This window comes from Phaenicophaeus curvirostris, chromosome Z, assembly GCF_032191515.1.
Source record: "Phaenicophaeus curvirostris isolate KB17595 chromosome Z, BPBGC_Pcur_1.0, whole genome shotgun sequence".
Classification (NCBI taxonomy): Eukaryota; Metazoa; Chordata; class Aves; order Cuculiformes; family Cuculidae; genus Phaenicophaeus; species Phaenicophaeus curvirostris.
Window position 1 is genome coordinate 36,385,986 of NC_091431.1, and position 20,720 is coordinate 36,406,705.

Sequence of the window (20,720 nt, forward strand, 5' to 3'; positions counted from 1 at the left end):
TTCTATTGCATTTTGGATTTCAAATAGTAGCCAATATAATATTCACTGTAAAATACTCAGAATTAACTTTATTGTCACAGAACCAATATTCTGTTAACATTACATTCTCTGATTTGAAATTTGGGGAACATTTTAACTTCCTTTTTATCTGTATTCAAAGTAACATGTGTAAGAATGTTTCCTTGTGTACTTCTGCTAAACAACTAAAAAGTCAGTAATAATAAACTCACTATATGCAGCTGATTGACAGTTATCTATAAAGCAGCAGATGTTTATGTACTGCTAGCTCTAATTTTCTTATGGTTAACTTGGAGATTCCTTGTGCTCACTGCAGTATAAAATCTTATTGTCAAAAGCACAAGACTGGATGTTCTTGAGATGTCTGTCTTCTAGGACTTTGACCCATGTGCATGGGGCACAAACAGTGTTAATGATTTAAGGCAAATTGCTTAAGCCCTTTCTCCCTATTTTGACAGAGATTACTGCCCCTTGGAAACCTACTGTCTACGTAGTTTAAATGGTACTAGTGAGCAACAGTGTAATGGGAATAAGTTTCCCTCAATTAACTTGCAGATGAGGGGTAGGTGGACAGGTGATTTGGTAACAGTTGTAAGCTGCAAAGCTGAGCATATCTGTCAGAATTACTTCTTTGACCTGGGACTGGTTTAATACAATAAGCCCATGTACAGGTTGTGCAAATTAAGTAAAATATTTCACCTCTTAGTAGTCACACGGAACATGTAATCTCCCCAATCTCTCAACTCAAGTGGCATAACAAAGAGGCAGCAGCACAGCAGGTTGACTTCTGTAATAGCCTGTTCTAGTGCTCAGTTGTACTGAAATTTGAGGAACAACCTGGGAACTCAATTTCAATGGACTTAGAATCATAGAATCACCAAGTTGGAAAGGACCTCTTGGATCATAGAGCCTAACCATTCTTATCTGCCCTTAAACCATGCCCTGAGCAAAAACTTAGACTGTTCTAACTGAAGATTTATATGGGTTCTGGCTTCTCATAACCCTTATTTCATATTTGCTGTTATTGTTGTTGTCGTTTGCTTGGGTTTTTGTACCAGTTGGAGTCTGAGAGGGACTAAACTTGCAGTTCTATTTTCTTTGCCTGTCAGCCTGTACCTCCCCATAGAAGAAACCATTAAAATCAGCCATCCTTTGGAATAACTCCAAGTACTTTTAGTATTGATTCAGTGGTGCTTTTTGGCTTTAAATTAGTAGCATGCCTTGGCTCAAAAATGTGCAATCTGGTATCTTACTCAATTGCACGTTGAGAACCAGAATAGACAACTATTGTAACAAAAATTATGTGCTATTCACATCTAAAACAAGATTAATGCATTCAGCCTTTGAAAAATCTCAATAAATATTTGTATCAGGTTTGTAGAAGTCATTTCCTAGCCCAGCATGGCTTGTCCTTTCTCTTTCTCCACTCCTCAGGAAAAGCAACAGCAATTTCATTTTTACTGTACCTAATATTTCATAAAAGCAATAGGGGCAGCTACAAAGCTTTCACCTTGAAATGCATGGTTGGGAATAAAGTAGTGAAATAAACAACAGTCATCTCTTTGAGAACACAGTTTCCTGTTAGTATTTAGTTTACATTGGGCAAATCAGCAGTTCAAAAGGGACATGATGTCCATTAACTCTATTTACAAGCCTGTCTTCTCTAGAGAAATACAGGAGGCCTTCACAGTGTAGAGTTTTTTTGTATTATTGATGGGCAGTCTTCAAGTTTGGAGAAGAAGAGTCTTGTGATATTTGAAATAGTTTCTCTCTGCCCATCTTTTAGGCTGATCAGTGTATTTGAAACATGTAAAACTAGGAAGTGGAAGTAACACTGAAAGGTATTGCTCCTCACAAGAAGTGAAGATGCTTGATACTTGATACAAAAGACTGGGTAACTGCTGACTCTAAGTACGTGATGAAGCCTAGGCTCCAGAAACCCTGCCTCTACTTCAGAGGATTAGTGTTAGGAGTAAGGGTTATCTTTAGGGTTAGTGTTAGGGCTGGTTGTTAGGGGTAGGGTTAGGGTTTGGGCTAGGGTTAAAGGTAGGGTTAGGGTTAATGTTATGCTTAGGAGTTAGAGGTTAGGGTTGGGGTTAGGGTTGTGGTAGCATTAGGGTTAGCGCTACAGGTTTATAGTTAGGGTTAGGGTTTGTGTTACTGTTAATGTCAGGATTAAGGTTAGCTGTAGGCTTACATCAGGGTTAGGGTTAGGACTCTATCTTACTCAAGTGCTCACAGACACATTTTGTATATATTTAGTTGAGCAACTCATAAAAGAGCCTTCCATTCCATCCACTGTATAGAGAAAAGAAATGAAAACTTGAAGGGCTGGAGTCCCTGTCCAGGACTGTAGAACTCAATGGAAGATCATATGGTGCCTGTAGAGTAGACCTAGCTATAAACTGCAGGATCTGTATCTTCTCCAGTGCTTTCTCACCATTAGTATTCATTGGTGTCTTTCCTTTGCCCACTATAAATAACTAGCCTGAACAGTACAGATTTATTATTCCAATGAAGTTGTGACTCATTGAGGAGTTGGCAATGGGTAATTATTAAAAAAAATCTGTGCTATGAGATCTGGTAGTTTTTTCTCTTGTGTATTATTTTACAGCTCATTGAAGATACTACTGTAAAAACTAAAAGCTCTTGCTTCCTTATTAACAAACTTTTTTCTTGCGAGTGCAATTTACTCTCATTTAATTTGTTAATTCTCTCACGATATCTTACAGATTCTGCTACTGTTACTGTCATGATCAAACTGCTCTGGCTAGTTACACGCTCCTATTCCAGTGTTCTGGAGAAACGAATCCCTCCTCCCTCAGTCTGTATCATAACCTTTTAAAACTGAAAGATAAATCATCATTAAAATATTGGAGTGAATAGGAGCACCATGCAAATGACATGAAGCAAAGTCCTGTAAATGACAGTGTTCTACACAACAATGAATTCTGTTACATGTACCAGAACATTTATTCTTCTGAACACATTAGAAACATTAGTGTGTTTCAGAACTCTATTGGAACTCGGGTATTCCCATTATCCTATAGAAAAGTTGGCCTCTTGAAGGTTTACAAATTTTGCGCAACGTATTCTCTTACTTATAACTTAAAATTGAAACTGAAGTATTGCAATACAGGAAATGCCGTGTAATTTGAGATGAAGAGTTGAGGTCTACTAGAAATCACAGAATCATAGAATAACTAGGTTGAAAGAGACCCACTGGATCATCAAGTCCAACCATTCCCATCAAACACTAAACCATGCCCCTTAGCACCTTGTCCACCGTGCCTTAAACACCTCCAGGGAAGGTGACTCAACCACCTCCCTGGGCAGCCTCTGCCAGTGCCCAATGACCCTCTCTGTGAAAATTTTTTTCCTAATGTCCAGCCTGAACCTCCCCTGGCGGAGCTTGAGGCCATTCCCTCTTGTCCTGTTCCCCGTCACTTGGGAGAAGAGGCCAGCACTCTCCTCTCTACAATCTCCTTTCAGGTAGTTGCAGAGAGCAATGAGGTCTCCCTTCAGCCTCCTCTTGTCCAGGCTAAACAACCCCAGCTCTCTCAGCTGTTCCTCATAAGACTTGTTCTCCAGCCCCTCACCAGTTTCACTGCTCTTCTCTGGACTCGCTCCAGAGCCTCAACATCCTTCTTGTGGTGAGGGGCCCTGAACTGAACACAGTATTCAAGGAGCGGTCTCACCAGTGCCGAGTACACAGGGAGGATAACCTCCCTGGACCTGCTGGTCACACCATTTCTGATACAAGCCAAGATGCCATCTTGGGCACACTGCTGGCTCATATTCAGTCAGCTGTCAACCAACACCCCCAGGTCCCTCTCCTCCAGGCAGCTTTCTAGACAGACTTCTCCTAGTCTGTAGCACAGCATAGGGTTGTTGTGCCCCAAGTGCAGGACCCGGCATTTGGCCTTGTTAAACCTCATGCCATTGGACTCTGCCCAGCGGTCCAGCCTGTTCAGATCCCTTTGCAGAGCCTCCCTACCCTCCAGCAGATCAACACTTCCACCCAGCTTCGTGTCGTCCGCAAACTTGCTAAGGGTGCACTCGATGCCTTCATCCAGGTCATTGATAGAGACATTGAACAGGGCTGGACCCAGCACTGAGCCCTGGGGAACCCCACTTGTCACTGGCCTCCAGCTGGATTTCACACCATTTACCACCACTCTCTGGGCCCAGGCATCCAACCAGTTTTCCACCCAGGGGAATGTGTGCCTGTCCAGGCCAGAGGCTGACAGTTTCTCAAGCAGAATGCTGTGAGAAACTGCGTCAAAGGCTTTACTGAAGTCCAGGAAGACCACATCCACAGCCTTTCCCTCATCCAGCAGCCGAGTCACTTTGTCATAGAAGGCGATCAGGTTAGTTTGGCAAGACTTGCCTTTTGTGAACCCATGTTGACTGGGCCTGATAACCTGGATCTCTTGCATGTTCTTCATGATAGCACTCAAGATCACCTGCTCCATGACTTTCCCCAGCACTGAGGTCAGACTGACAGGCTTGTAGTTCCCTGGATCCTCCCTATGACCCTTCTTGTAGATGGGCACAACATCAGCCAGTCTCCAGTCCAGTGGGACTTCCCCAGTCTTCCAGGACTGTTGGAAGATGATGGAAAGGGGTTTGGCCAGCACAACCACCAGCTCCTTCAATACCCTTGGATGAATCCCATCCAGCCCCATAGACTTGTGGGTGTCTAGCTGGGCCAGCAAGGCTCTGACCACCTCCTCTTGGATTGTGGGAGCCTCATTATGCTCCTCTAGCTCCTGGGTTTGTACACAGATGGAACGACTTTATTTACAATTAAAGACTGAGGCAAAGAAGGCATTAAGTACCTCAGCCTTTCCCTCGTCCCCTGTCACTGTTGTTCCTTCTGCGTCCAATACGGACTGTATGGTCTCCCTAGTCCTCCTTTTATTATTTATGTATTTATAGAAAGATTTTTTGTTATCTTTCACAGACTTTACCAATCTGATTTCTAGCTGAGCCTTAGCCCTTCTGATTTTTTCTCTACACAATCTCACTTCCCTCCTGTAGTCCACCCAAGAGGCCTGTCCCCTCTTCCAGAGCCCATAAACATTCCTACTCTTCTTGATATCACTCAAGATCTATCCGTTCAACCAAGCTGGTTTTTTCCCCTGCTGGCTTTTTTTCCGGAACACAGGGATGGCTTTCTCCTGAGCTGCTAGGATTTCCTTTTTGAAGAGCTCCCAGTCCTCAGGGGGTCCCTTGCCTTTAAGTACTGTCTCCCATGATGTTTTGCTAAGTAAGAAATCAATATGATCTTGCAAAAAATGGAAAAAGTATATACAACCCTTTAGCAAATTTTGCCAAAGAAGGTAAAAAAAAAAATCCAGCTTGCTACAGCAGGGTCATTGGGCACTGGAACAGGCTGCCCAGGGAGGTGGTTGATTCACCATCCCTGGAGGTGTTTAAGGCACGGGTGGACGAAGTGCTGAGGGGCATGGTTTAGTGACTGATAGGAATGGTTGGACTCGATGATCCGGTGGGTCTCTTCCAACCTGGTGATTCCATGATTCTAATCCCTAACTCTAACGCCTAACACTAAATCGAACCCTAAACCTACGCCGTAAACCCGAACCCTAAACCTAAGCCCTAACTCTAAAGCTAACCCTAACCCCTCACCCTAATGCTACCACTAGCGCTAATCCCCACCCCCTAACGCTGCGGCCCCCGCGGGCGCCACCCAGCTCCCCGCCCGCCCGCGCCGGTCTCGGCCTCGCGGCGGGTGCCGGGGCTCGGCCCGCTGTGCGGCGCGGTGACGTCACGCGGGGCGGGGCGGGGCGGGGTCCGTCGCGGGGCCGCGGGCGGCGGGAGCGCTGCGGGCGGCGGGCGGCATGGAGGAGTTCGTGCGGCGCGCCCGCTCCCGGCTGGTGAGTGGTGGCGGGCGGGGGCCAGGGGCTTCCTGCGGGGCGGACCCTCCCCTCCCCGCGCTCCGCTGCCTCCTGCCCGCGGGGCGCGGCGCGAACCAGCCGGGGACGGGGGGTTCGCACCTTCCTGGGTACTTTCAGGCGCATCAAGTTGTGCGGTTAAACGGAGGGGAAAACAGCAGAAGTTGCTGAACACCCGTCATTTCTACGGTCTCTTATATCGCTAGCAGTAGGGGATAAATTTAGATAAACCTATATATATATAAATATATATATATATATATAAATAAATAAATAACCGGGGAATACGCAAAGGTGATCAAGCACATAATCGTGCCTCGTCTGCCGTAGGTAGTTAATATTGTTTTAGGAATCGGAGACGTTTAGTTCCTGTTTGTAAATGACAGCTAGTAGGGTTGTACTGGAGCTGCAGTGCGTTTATTTCGTGCACACTGACTGGTAACAGGTCCCCAGGTAGCCTGTCCTTCTTTTTTTTCCCCGCTTATGTGCAGTGCAAAAGTAGGATGCTTTTAAGACTGGGCTGGTCCCAGGCCGGCTTGTTTCCAGTCGTGAGAGTTACTTTTCTGTGCCGAACTCAGTTTTACAGTTGTTAGGTCCAAGGGCAGCAGTGCACTCTGGCTACCTGTCCCAGCTTGGAGAAGTATGTTCAGTTATAGGACTATTAATGGATTAGTAAAAAAAAAAAAATTCTACAGCTGCTGTCTTTTTGGGCGCTTGGGATCTATATGCTTGGAGGGTCCCCTCCCCACCCTTTGGAGAGTTGCTGTAGATAACTAAATGTAACCGTCATTGTTGATGATTAGAAATATTGAGCCTTCCCTATTTCATAGACCTGTTATGAGTGAGCAGTCTCAAGCGAACCAAGGTCCTCTTTGTCTGATGGACACCATTCCCTATATGTAATGATTTGTAAAGGGTAGTTTGTTATGCTGTTTTTTGTTTTCATGCACGTGTTGGAAATCAGAGAAGGCAGGTTTTTTAGAGGACTGGCAAAATAGAAAATGAATCCATTGCTGGCTCCCGTGTTGACAGATGTTAAGCACAAACATGAGGTGTGTCATATTGGCCACTTGCCAGCTAAGTAGTTTGTGTATGTATTTTTAAGAGTTTGTAGTGTTTCTCTTATGTTTTCATGTAAACAGTCTGAACTTTGGTAGCCCTGTTAGATGCTGCATGGTGCAGTTAGAAATAGTTAATACATTTTCAGATCGGGATTTCACGTATTGTAACATTTGAACAGAAGACTTGGTTTTGACGTTTCCTGTACAAGTACATCAAGGGTGGCCGTACTTAATGTTTATAGACTCAAGTTGTGTTATGGTAGGAGTCCCCACTGCAACACTTGTAAATGGCAAGCAGTAAGACCAGCTTGATTTTACTGCTAAAAGCAAATCCTGCATGATCTTTCTAAGAAGCTGTTAATCATCAGAAAGAAGTTCTATAATCTGAAGAGACTCATCAAGAATCAGTAATGTTATTTCTTTAATTTATATGAAACAGAGCACAGCAACTGAACAGTAGCCCTTTCTGTTTCTGCAGTGTGAGTTTTCAAAAGAAGTTTAGACTTTTCTTTGTTCCTTCTGAACCATGGGAGAAAAATGCATGTTTTGGAGTGGATCTCTACAGGAGTATTGCGGGAGGGAGTGTCTTTTTGACTGTGATGTTTCATAGTATGATCATGTCAGCTGAGCATGGCTGGGGAGGAAGCATCTGAGCACGAGCGTGTCTGGTTCGGAACAGATTTATAAATCATACACTTTGGCTTCAGTTTGCTAATTCACTTTGTACGACAGAAGGTAACCCACAGTAACTGAAGATGCGCATTCTGCAAATCAGATGGCTGATGTGTTTTCCTTCCTGCTTGGTCAAGCCTTTTGGGGGGAATTTTTCCCTGCTGATAGAAGGTAGCCATAGGCTGAATCGAGGGCCAGCAGGGGTCTGTGTTTGTTTTGCTACTGATATAAGGTGAAGCTGTTCAGGTAAACAGGTGGAGGCTCAGAACTGACAAGATGCTCTGTGTTTCTGTGCTACTGCAGTGTTGTCTGTGGAAGACAATAAAGCCCTGCAGTTGTATCTCAGAGGCCTGATGATGCTAGTCTTGTAGCGCCAGTGCTTCACATCATAGGTAATCTCGTTAAGTTAAACTGATTACAGTACACTGGCTGTGTGAGTACTACGCAGCATGAGTTAACGAAAATTTTCTTTTCACATGAACAATAGCTCCAGAAGAACAATCGCTCCAGACTCTGCAGGAGAACCTATTACTGCAAGTGCTTCATCATTCATTTGGGTCTGGCTCCAGCCACAATTTCAATCAGGGCTGTTTCTCCACATGAAGCAGATTGTAGCCTTGGAGTATGCCATACGAAGGACTTGGAAAATTTTTGTTTTCAGACACCCATGTATTGTGTACCTCCATTGATTGTTAGAGAGGAAAATTCTCTGTGTTTTATCTATTAGTAATAAAATCTCCATTAGGCTATTCTTTAAGAACAATGAATTTTGCTTTTCTTAGCTGTTACATAGTCATAGAACATTTTTCAGTGATTTTCAGTACCAATTTCTAAAATTGTTATATATAATCTATGTAAAACCAATGGGGACGAATGTTAAAAAAACATGACAGAATGCAAAAGATGGTGTATTGACATTTTTTGGCATTTATGGTTCATTCCTGCAGGTTTTTCTCTAGTATTCCCTAAGTCTAGTAATCCTGCAAGAATAGGTGAGACTAGGTGAGACCAAAGGTCTTTCTAAACCAGCATTCTGTCGTTGCTAAGGGAGGATTGTAAGTGGTGGAATATACGGCACTGCTGATCAGGTGCTAAAAGCTTAGATGAAAATATCTATCTGAACTACTGTGTTAGCCACAGCTTGAGCCCTCTTCTATAAATTTGGCTATATTTTGGTTTGGTTTTTTATTCTTTAAATCAACTTATACTTTGGCTTCCACAAAATCCCTGAGACAGTGAATTCTACAATTTTATCATATGCTCTGCATGAGTGGGGCAATATCCCTGTTTGTTTGTTTTAAACCATCTGTCTGACAATTTTAATGGGCGTTCTATGGTTCTTATGCTGTGAATGAGTATTTTATGTTCACTGTCTCTGTGAGGTTTAGTTAAGTATTACCACATGCCCCTGCTCTTTTCCCAAACCTTTCTGAGCTGAAGTTTTCTATTACCCCTTCTTATAAGCACTGTTCTGTCACTGTGCTCATCCCTGCATTCTCTCTCTGAAGGCTTTGTAATTTTATTAATCCTTCGAATGTTGTGGAGCCCAGAACTGCCTGCTGCATTCAAGGCATGCATACCTAAAGGGCTTAGGCAGTAGTAGAAGAACATTTCATTTTCTTGCCATTCTACTTATTTTCTATTCTTACTGTATTTTGCTGTCAGAAAGCATTTTTCCAATGCTTTCAGAGTATGATTTAAAATGAATACAAGATATTTTTGCTGCGTTGAAGCCTCTCTGACTGTATATGGTATGTGAATTTAGTTAAAAAATGGAGGTGGGGTTGTTACCTCACATTTTCCCTAGTCTGCACTTCTTCACTCTCATTTCCATTTACTATTTATTACTTAGTCCCTCAATGTCATGAGTCCTTTCTGCAGGTTTTGCAGCCGGTTTTAGATTTGACTCTCTGGATAATCTGGTATTGTCTGCGGCTTTTGTCTTTATTTGCCTGCCTGTTCTACTGGAAGTAATATTATTTATTATTTATGCATGTGAAGAACAGCACATATCCCTGCAGATACCACTGTGGAGAATCCTTCACAAATATTTTTCATTCACTGTGAAAACAAAGCATTTGTTCCTACCCTTTGTTTCATAACTTTTAGTTCTTTGTTATTCCAAGAGAGATCATGCTCCCTTTTTCTTTGATAATTTAGGGTTTTTTACTAGCCTCTAGGAAACTTTTCAATGATATTTTCTGAGACTTAAGTACAATCCATTGTCCTGCTTGTCCTTCTCTACATGCTTGTTGAAATATTCAAAACATTTAAAAGACTTGTACAAAAATGTCACACTTCAAAAATCCTTGCTGTCTTTTCCCCAATATATTAAGTTATTCATATGTTTGGTGGCAATAAAATCTCTCTCTGTGTTAGACTCTTTCAGGAACAGCTAAGTTCTCGAGGGGGGGACGAGTGACTGATGAGTCAATATATAATTTTGTAAAGTTTAATTAGAAAAATAAAAAGTTAAAGGCTTCAGTGGGGCAACTTCAGAATTATTATCAGAGTGATTATCGAAATGTCAAAGGCACTTAAATTGAGAAGAAAAATTTCAGAAATTATTTTTTAGTAATTTTTCTCACGTGAAATACTGCATGGTGCATGAGTTAGTTAAATTTGGTATTTTTTAAGTAATCTCATGTGCTTCAGGCTGTTTGCAGTGAACGTGAATGATTGTGAGAAGTTAAATCAAGGGAGTCTGTCAAGAGAGAAGCTGTGAGAATTGAAAAGAATAAAACTCAAAAAATTGACAGAATTCCCCCTGAGAGATGCTGAGACAAGGGCTGCCAGCCAGTACTTTTCCTTGGCTTTATGTCTATGCTTAATGGAGAGCCTAATGCTTCATATGCTGGCTTCAGGGAAGTCAAAGAGGACAGAATGAGCCCTGGAAAGAGCTTAATGCATAGATGATACTGAGATATCCACATACTGCAGCAAACTGCTTAGGACTAGCAATTGAAAGATGGTCCTCCCTCTGCAGAGAATAGCAAATTAGCTGGGGAAATAATCTTTCTAAATGCTGTGTCATTTTCAGCAGTTAACAGTGTTTGGGAAAAAAACCCCAAACAACAAAGACTCAAAGCCCTTAAAAACTGAAGTTATTTTAATCCCTTGTTGCTGTAAGAAAAGAGACTGTAGCTAGATCCATGTTACACTCGAGAGAGTAATACACTGGGCAAATGGAGAACAAAGCCCCTGGAGAGGTGCGCCTAGACAAAAATTGAACTATGTGACTGGATATTTTCCAAAGTGAGGTCCAGGTCTATGGCCAGGGAGATGCCCTTGAGAATAATAAAAAGGCTTCCATGGTATTGCTTTGATAGATATGAGAAATGAATGTTGTACTTGTTTCTGAGGCAAAGAAGTTCAAAGAACAGTTAATGGTGATGGCATGACTGGAGCAGATTTATGTGACCACAGTTTCAAAATAAGCTGAGTCACTTACGTGTTTATGTGTATTGCCTTTTATTTGCCTGTCTGGAGTTTGTTCTCAATGATAGGCAGTGGTTACTTTGAAAATAATATTTGATTTAACTGGGTAAAAGTGGTGGCTTTATTGGAAGTGAAAGACATTACAGGAGTGGAGAAGTTGTTTTCCCAGAAATTGCTGAACTTGGAAGAGTATGAAAGCTTTCAAGCATTGAGACAAGGAATCAAGTTTTACCCTCTCATCTATTTTCTTTGCATTAATCCAGTAGCAGAGGACAGGACTCCATTTGGCTGGGCACTTACAGTATGCATAGTATAAAGAGTATGAGTAGTTCACTTCAGTCAGAAAACTCATGTGTGTAAGTTGTACCTGCACCTAAAAATGATGCAGAATCAGAGTCTTACAGCTGATTAACCTTTTGTTCCTTAAACCAGTCAGAAGAAACCTCTGCAGCAGGAACTTCAGAGTCACGGTTCATTAGTAATGTGGAAAAAAAAGAGTAAACATTGCATTAATGTAATTCTGAGATAAATATTTAAACAAAGAATAGTTGTGAGATGTGCTGAGCAGATACAGTAATATTGAGGGACTTACAGAAATGAGTGATTAGAAAAGTATTTTGAGAAATTTTATTGAAGCATAATTCCAAATATACACTCAATATGAGGAAGAAAGTCTGAGAGCATGAGAATAGGAAGATGAAGATGAGTGTGTCACTGTAATGCAAATAAGACATGCTTGTAGGGAATTTTGGAATGCAGTTTTGGAATAAAGCCTTCATATACTGTAGTAAGGCAGTAAGAGTCTTTTGTGTGTTTATAGATACACATACGTATCTTTATTAGGGACAGTTATATCCTATAAACTTATTCTGTGCTTTTTATATCATCATTACGCAGTTATAACTGGAATGCTTCCATCTTTTTTTGGGTACCATATACCCAAATATGAATATTTCTTAACTAGAAGAAGAATGCGGAGAATCATAGCAGAATGATTTAAAGAATTTACTTCCAAGGAATAAAAATGAACAAGACATAAAACTTGATTAAATTGCTGCTGAGCTGAGATGTGAAAGCAGCCTGGATCTATGGTGTACTAAAGGGAATGTAAAGAAACAATCATTTGTTCAGGTACATAGGTATAAATAAGAAATTGCAAAATAGCAGAGGCTGCAAGAGAATATTTCCTGAAAATGAGGTCTTATAGCTGGGAGATCACTTTTCCAGAGAAAGGAGAGAAAGGTCCTCCCTGAAAGCAAAATAAAACGTGAATTGTATAAACATATGAAGAAGTACTTTAAAAAACAACTGACAGTTGTAAGGAAAATATGTTGGGTTTTTTAATAGCCTTTTACCGTTCCACTAAAGTCGTACACACTACAAACATATATAAGAAGCAGAGGTCTCCCCTATGGATTTTCTTAGTTTTGGAGGACAAAAATAACATTTGAAAATGGTAGCTTGCATAGCTTGCCTTTCATCAGCCTCTGGTGGAGTGATTTTTCACCCTCTTCGCAAACACACACACACAAGGAGAGGAAGTGGGCAAATAAAGCACATCTTGGTGAATTTTCCGTTGGAGAAGGTGGAGTACATCAGCTTCATCAAAATTAAACCAAATTCCATCCTGAATAACTTTTTGGGTTTTGAATCATTGCATGTGTAGGAGCCATAATTTATACTTTGTTCTACTCAGAAATAAATTCCAAAGGCATTTTAGTGCAGTATATATCAGCATACTAGGGTATCATGCCATCCATACTATTATTTAAGTGTGCTACTGTGGTATCACTGCTGTAGTGTACCACTATTTTTTGACAATCTATATATGCAGTCCACAGAATTTTCATGTAGGTTTAACTAGTTTTCTTGCAGATAGATCTGTTTGAGTCTGTATCCTAAGCATTTACATTCTCAGAAGAGCAAGTGGCTTTATGTGATGTATCTGTGTGTTCTGCTTTTAAGAGATTTAGGTTTATATGAAACCTTGGAAACATTAGCCTGGCAGGTTCCTCTGTGTTTATTCATACGTGTTTGAAGTGAGTAACTTCATCGAGTTAAAAGGCTAGACATGATTTTAAAGACACTGTTTCACTTCTGGCCTCTGTTTTTCTATTTGTTTCTGTGTTGCTTAGAGTTTTTGGTCTTTAGCAAGCATCAAAATGGAAATTACCAATTCAATTGCAATTGTGCTAAATGTTATGCAAATACTTCATTTAAAAAATCTATTCAATCTGTTTCTTAAAGAGCCTGTAAAGTAAATTGGGAAAGGTAGGAGGAAACAGGTGAATCTAAAGTAGTAGTAGGGTGGTAACAGGTATACATTTGTGTATCATAACCTATTTGTTAGCATTTTGGTAAAGGGAGTCTCTAAATAGGAGACAGAAGAAGGAAGATGGGGAATTTTGGAAACATGTCTTTAAGAATACACGGGCAGCATAGGAGGAAATTAGAAGCTTTAAATACTTTTTCTATTCCTCTGCTATTGACCAGCTGGAGATAAAAGTTAACATTTTGTTATTGACTAGGAGATGATAAATGAAGCAGACGAAGGTTGGAAACAGTTACAAAATATAGTATAGGATTTTATTTAATGTTTTGGAGCAAGGAGAGCTTGGAGAGGCATGTATGGACAGAGCCAATGAGGCAGGGTCGGAGCTACAGACTAGGGGAAGATTTTCCATAGTACAGTTCTGAAACCTACTAGGTTACCTCTGCTGAAGACAAATAATGCTTAGATGATTAAACCATCAAGTAATGATAGCCAGAGTATTATTTCTGAGGGTAGATTGGGGAGTTTAATAAGGGAAAAAACACCCTATGAACTGTGGGATTTTGGAATGGGCAGGATGTATGTGTCTAAAGTGAACACGATGTCAAGACTACAGGCTGCAGTGATGGGTGGGATGGTTTTGTTAGTCCCTAGATATCTGTTATATATGTCCCTGTGAGAGAGGTGCAGTAAAAGGAAAGGGAATGAAAGCTCAGCTTTAGCCGTAACGATTCGGAGAGTATAGTGATCTTATTCCAGGAAGTGAGGAGAAGGTGTGGGATTTCAGTATGCAGGGAACAGGACTGGAACAGCTCTGAAGTCTTGTGTGCTAGCCTGGTGACTTTAGGAAGAACAGGGTCAGAGTTTAAATGACTAGATAAGATACGTGTTATATTCTTTTTCTCCCAAGAAGAGAGCCTGGTGCCAGCAAGTTAGACAGGTCCCTAACAACTGGAATGATATCACCTGTTCTAATGAGATGCAAATGGATTGCAGCACAGTGAGGGTAGAGGACAAAGACTGGAAAGGTTAGGAACATTTCAGAGAACAATGACGCCTGCATGATGTCAGATGGTTCTCTTTCCTTGTTTACTGTATCATTTGACAGTAACTGAACGATGTGTAATAGACCTAATAGACCTAATGCACTGGCTCAGTTCTGTCTAGCACAGACATAATCTGCTTTTGTACATTCCCCTCTAGCCTCAATTTATTAGTCTTGAGCCTCCTTACATCAACTTCTGTCAGACCATAATGAGGTTTTGCAGTATACCTGACAGGATTTGCCTGTTTATACTATTCAGTAAATTTTTATTTTGCTCTATTTTTATAGCAATAGTTGTATTTATGTCTTTTTTGGTAATTGACAGTTTTGATTCTGCTTTAGTTTTCTGTGTGGAAATCACTGTGCATACAGTGCCAGACACTTAGGGACCAAGTTAGTCACCCAACCAGCCTTTGGTTCAGTGACAGATGATCATGCTGAAGTGACCTTTTCCCTAAGGTTAATCTTATTATGCTACATTTTTATACAGAGTGTAAGAATTATTATACTTAATAAATACTTTCTTGCTTTTGTAAAACAGTGATTAGAAAATCCTGAGCAAAGATGCATTGATAAGGAACCTCTGAGTTGTTTCTTCAGATACCACCATACTTCTATAACTCATGGAAATAACTGGAGACATAGAATCCTGACTGGTGAACCTTGTGCACTGTTCTGCCGTCAGTGGAACAGGAGGAAAGAAAGAATCTATTCTTTTGACTTTGCCTTTTCTAAAAAAAAAAAAAATCAGAAGCAGAATTGCTTCATTTGGAATGTATTTTACTCTTTGAAGTAGCAATAAATGGTAAATACTTAAACACTCAGAGGGACAGTCTCTTCTAAATATAGACAGTTGGCAAATTATCAGTTTATTGATTCAGCAGCCTTTCTTTCGCTTAGCGAAGATTTTAACACTCAAAGTCATTTGCAGGCCTGGCTGGATTACAGCTGAGTCAGGTGGAGTGCAATGGTAGCTTAACTTGCTGGAAATGTGTACCACTACTTTTGACAATCTGTGTATATGGTCCGTGGAAGTTTCATGTAAGCTTAACCAGTTTCTTGCAGAGAAATCAGTTTGAGTCTGTATCCTAAGCATTCACGTTACACAGAAGAACAAGTGGCTTTACATGATGTACCTGTGTGTTGTGTTTTTAAGAGAGATAGGTCTATATGAAACCTTGGAAATGTTAGCCTGGCAAGTTCCTGCATGTTTATTTATTCATGTTTGAAGTGAATAACTTCATCGAGTTAAAAGGCCAGACATGATTTTAAAGATACTGTTTCACTTCTGACCTCTGTTTTTCAATTTGTTTCTGTGTTGCTTAGAGTTTTTGGTCTTTAAATTCAGCGAGCATCAAAATGTAAATTACCAATTCAATTGAAATAACTTTAGTATAGAAAACAAACAAAACTTTGCCCTTTTGAAAAGGTGGACTTAACTGTCCTTTCAGTTGACCTAGTTGAGATAGTAGCTATGGTAATTTTTTCACTAGCAAAAATACTGTAATTCAAGTTTACGTGAATTACGGATTTTTTTTTTTTTGTTCATAATTAATTTCTCCTTCAATAGGCTGAATTGTATCACTGAGGCATAGTCTGTGGTAAGAGATCGTATACTTCCTCTCTGCCACTCCTCAGGGAAATATCTGCATTTATCTCTTTGTAATGTGATGGATCTGTAGTGGCTAATGATAGATAAACTGTGAAGTTGCTGCAGCCAGCTTTAAAATGGGGCATCTTGGCTATTTTTTACATAAAAGTTGTTTTGTATATGAGAGGAAGAGGCATGGGATGGCTCTGTTAATTTCTGTGCTTTCTGTGTGTTTTGAGGGCCCAGCTACATAAACTCAAAGGGTCATTGGGCACTGGAACAGGCTGCCCAGGGAGGTGGTTGAGTCACCTTCCCTGGAGGTGTTTAAGGCACGGGTGGACGAGGTGCTGAGGGATATGGTTTAGTGTTTGATAGGAACGGTTGGACGCGATGATCCGGTGGGTCTCTTCCAACCTGGTTGTTCTGTGGTTCTGTGATATAAATACAGTTCCATGCTACTATGTGGAGTTTGTTCCCTCCCTTGAGAATTTGATGCACACTATAACTTCAGCATTGGTAGTCATAGGAAGAACAAGACAGTGACTTCATTTTTAATTTGGAAGGGTGGCATAATTGTACATTAAAGCATTCATTCCAGGGATGAGAGGGTGGTACATATTGGAGTTCTAGTCTTTTGTCTCCATGGACTCATACCCTGGTTTAGGTCGCATGTGAAAATTAGTTGAGTGATCTGATCTTAGCAGCTATTTGTTCACCGCTAAAAATCATTGCAGTTTTCAAGTGGCAGGTTTTACACAGTGGAAGAAGGATTTCTAAGACTGGAGTCGTTTGCTTGATCTGTTTTGCAAAGCTTTTGTGACAGTGTCTCAATATCAAAGTGGTGAACTTTCATTTAAAAGAAAAACAAACCAAAGCAAACCAGCAATCAACCTAATCCTTCCTCATCCCCACCTCACCTTGGCCTCCAAAGAATTGGACCTTTTACAATCTTATGGTCTGAACAGACAATTCATTTAGAGATTCTAAATAAAAACAAATTAGAGTTGATAGGGAAAACAAACTTAAGAGATATTTTTAGTTAAGTTTAGGTCTGTATGAAGAACACTGTGAAGTCTGCCTGACTGAAAATACTGAGATCTTATTTCTTGAAAACAGAGCAAGTTAAAGTATACGGCTTACTTGTAATGGGAACAGTTTGTATGCCACTTCTGTGTTCTGTATCTGTCCCCTTATAGAATAATTTGAATGTATCTCTTCACCAAATTGTCTATGGTGGAAGAAACCATTACCTGAGAAAACGTCCAGGCTTTCTACTAGTTACCCCTGTGTGCTCCTCCAACGCCTCCTCCTCCCCAGTCTTGTAGAACTTAATCGAGATTTTGTTCTTGTTGTCAAATGCCTTGCAACTTTTCTAATAGCTTGGGAATTAAAATTCTGCTTTGTGTTACAATGCCAGTTCTCGTACTATTATATACTGAGAAAAGCAGAAGAGATTGGTTTCAGTGTGCTAAAATGGAACACTAAATGTAAAAATGCTCTCTTTTAATTCAGACAGCAATACAAAGGTGAATTTACCTTCTCGATTCCTTTTCTCCATAACTTCATAGCTTCCAAAGAGGGAAAAGCGATGAGATCTTTATTTATATCTTTAATTTATTTTCTTTTTCCTTCTTTCTCTCTTTACTCTCTGCTCTCTCTCTCCTTTCCTGCTAGTAGGATATGTGGTAGTCAGAGCCCTGATATTCCATGTGGCTTTTAGGAGCAGGGTCATATACATTAATGTGTGTGAAACTAGCAATAAATTGCTCACAACTAATTTCAACAGTTTTAGCACGCTGTAGTGTAAGCACTTTGTGATTGACTATGAGTGTTTGTAATCTTGCAGTTTGTTGTACTCTCACAAACTCAGCAGGCTGCCGGAGCCAGTGTGGCTGAGCACCACCCACCTGCCAACTGAGAGACTGGGGGAACAAGAGATGGAGAATGGCAGCAAGTTCCTGCCCAGCACAGGAAACCTGCTGTCCCCACTCAAACAACAAACCCCCAGATTCCCCTGAAGAATAAATGTGAAGCACTGCAAGTGGAATCCATCCCCAAGGATGAAGAGGACGGCTCCCGCAGCCTAGAAACATTCCCTAGGCTGCGCCATCCTCAAACAACCATAAAAACTTCCTCCATAAAAAAGAAGAGGAGAGTGATTGTCTTAGGGGATTCCCTTCCAAAAGGAACAGAGGGACCCATCTGCAGACTGGACCCGCTCCACAAGGAGGTCTGCTGTTTACTGGGGGCATCAGTGAAGGTCGTAACTAGAAAACTTCCTTCCTTGGTCAAAGAGACAGATTATTACCCTCTGGTAGTACTTCAGATTGACAATGATGACACACAGTGCAGAAAGCAGTGCAGAAAGCTGAAAGCCATTAAGAGAGACTTCAGGGCTCTGGGGAGAACAATGGAGGGCTCTGGGGCACAAGTAGTGTTTAGCTCCATTCCAACCCTAAGGAATGAGGAGCAAGAGGTCAAAAAGATTCACTTGATTAATACCTGGCTCCGAGCCTGGTGTGAGGAAAGAAGCTTTGGGTTCTTTGATCATGGAGTGGCCCACCCACCTCCAGGCTTCCTTAGTAGGGATGGGGCATGCTTGTCTCCTAGAGGGACTGAAGTCCTTACTAAAAATCTAGCTAGGCTCATAAATAGAACTTTAAACTAGATGTGAAGGGGGAGGGGGGTGAGGCCAGGCTAGTCGGGAGTGAGCCTGGAAGTGGAACTCTAGTGCCTGAAAGATGGTGTGCTGGCAAGGACTACCAGTATATCACCACAGTGTGAGTGGGGGCGGGTACATCTGGTGACAGAAAGAATGAAACTGGCACTGAAGGGTTATATATTCCAAGGACCAGTCAATTGGGAATGAACACTATTCCTTTTATGAGGGCTGAAAGTTTGACAGCCCAGCTGAAGTTCATTTACACCAGTGCACACAGCATGAGCAAGAAGCAGGAGAAGTTGGAAGCTGTTGTAGGGCAAGGAGACTAGGATGTCATTGCCATCATGGAAGTGTGGTGGGACGACTTGTATAACTGGAGTGCAGCTATGGTGGGGTATAAACTCTTCAGGTGGGACATGAAGGGTAGGAGAGGAGGCAGGGTAGCCTTCTATGTTAGAGAGTGCTTTGATACCCTTGAGCTTGATTATGGTGATGACAGGATCAAGTGCCTGTGGGTTAAAATCAGAGGAGCCCACAAGAAGGCAGATATTGTGATGGGAGTCTGTTATAGACCACCCAGCCAAGAAGAAGCAGCTGATGAGCTCATGTATAAACAACTATGGGTAATCTCAACGTCACTACCTCTTGTCCTCGTGGGAGACTTCAGTCTTGTGGATATCTACTGGAAGTACAATACAGCAGAAAGGAAGGAGTCTAGGAGGTTCCTGAAGTGCGTGGAAGACAACTTCCTCACACAACTAGAGAGTGAGCCAACAAGGGAAGGTGCCCTCCTGGACCTGCTGTTTGTGAACAGAGAAGGCCTTGTGGGGGATGTGACGGTTGGAGGACACCTGGGACAAAGCGATCATGAGATGATACGTTTTTCAGTTCTAGGTGAGGTGAAGAGCGTCGTTAGCAGGACAGTAGCATTAAACTTCCAGAGGGCAGGCTTTGGACTGTTCAGAAGGGTGGTTGGCAAAGTCCCATGGGAGGCAGTCCTTAAGGGCAAGGGAGCCTGTGAAGGATGGGTGCTCTTGAAAAAGGAAATCCTAGCAGCTCAGGAGCAAGCTGTCCCCATATTCCGGAAAAGGAGCTGGCGGGGGAAAAAACCAGCTTGGTTGAGTAGGGATATCTTGAGAGACATCAAAAAGAAGAGGAATATCTATGAGCTTTGGAAGAAGAGACAGGCATCTTGGGTGGACTACAGGGAGGAAGTGTGATCGTGCAGAGAAAAAATCAGGAGGGCATAAGGCCCAACTAGAAATCAGATTGGCAAAGTCTGTGAAAGATAACAAAAAAAATCTTTCTATAAATACATTAACAATAAAAGGAGGACTAGGGAGAATATTCAGTCCCAATTGGATGCAGATGGAACAACAGTGACAGGGGATCAGGAAAAGGCTGAGGTACTTAATGCCTTCTTTGCCTCAGTCTATAATAGTAAGGAAAATTGTTCCCTGTGTGTATACACTCAGGAGTCAGAGGAGCAGAACAAAGCTCCCATGATCCAAGAGGAGGCGATTAGGACTTGCTTGCCCAGCTAGACACCCACAAGTCTATGGGGCCAGATGGGATCCACCCAAGAGTATTGAAGAGCTGGCGGATGTGCTGGCCAAACCCCTTTCCATTGTCTTTCAGCAGTCTTGGCTGACTGGGGAAGTTCCACTTGACTGGAGGCTGGCTGATGTTATACCCATCTACAAGAAGGGTCGCAGGGAGGATCCAGGGAACTACAAGCCTGTCAGTCTGACCTCAGTGCCAGGGAAAGTCATGGAACAGGTGATCTTGAGTGCTATCATGAAGCACATGCAAGGGATCAAGGTGATCTGGCCCAGTCAACATGGGTTCACAAAAGGCAGGTCTTGCCAAGCTAACCCAATTGCCTTCTATGACAAATTGACTCACCTACTGGACGAGGGAAAGGCTCTGGATTTAGTCTTCTTGGACTTCAGTAAAGCCTTTGACACAGTTTCTCACAGCATTCTGCTTAGAAAACTGTCGGCCTCTGGCCTGGACAGGCGCACACTCTCCTGGGTGGAAAAC

At 41.7% G+C, this 20,720-nt stretch overlaps 1 protein-coding gene across 1 annotated transcript in view; it reads left to right on the plus strand.

The window, feature by feature from the left end:
* Positions 1-5,846: 5,846 nt before the first annotated feature.
* Positions 5,847-20,720, plus strand: part of PRUNE2 (prune homolog 2 with BCH domain) — a 140,930-nt gene continuing 126,056 nt past the window's right edge. The window contains exon 1 of the mRNA XM_069880837.1: positions 5,847-5,918. Coding sequence (XP_069736938.1) covers positions 5,883-5,918 — 36 coding nt within the window. The 5' untranslated portion in view covers positions 5,847-5,882. The remainder of the gene's footprint in view (positions 5,919-20,720) is intronic.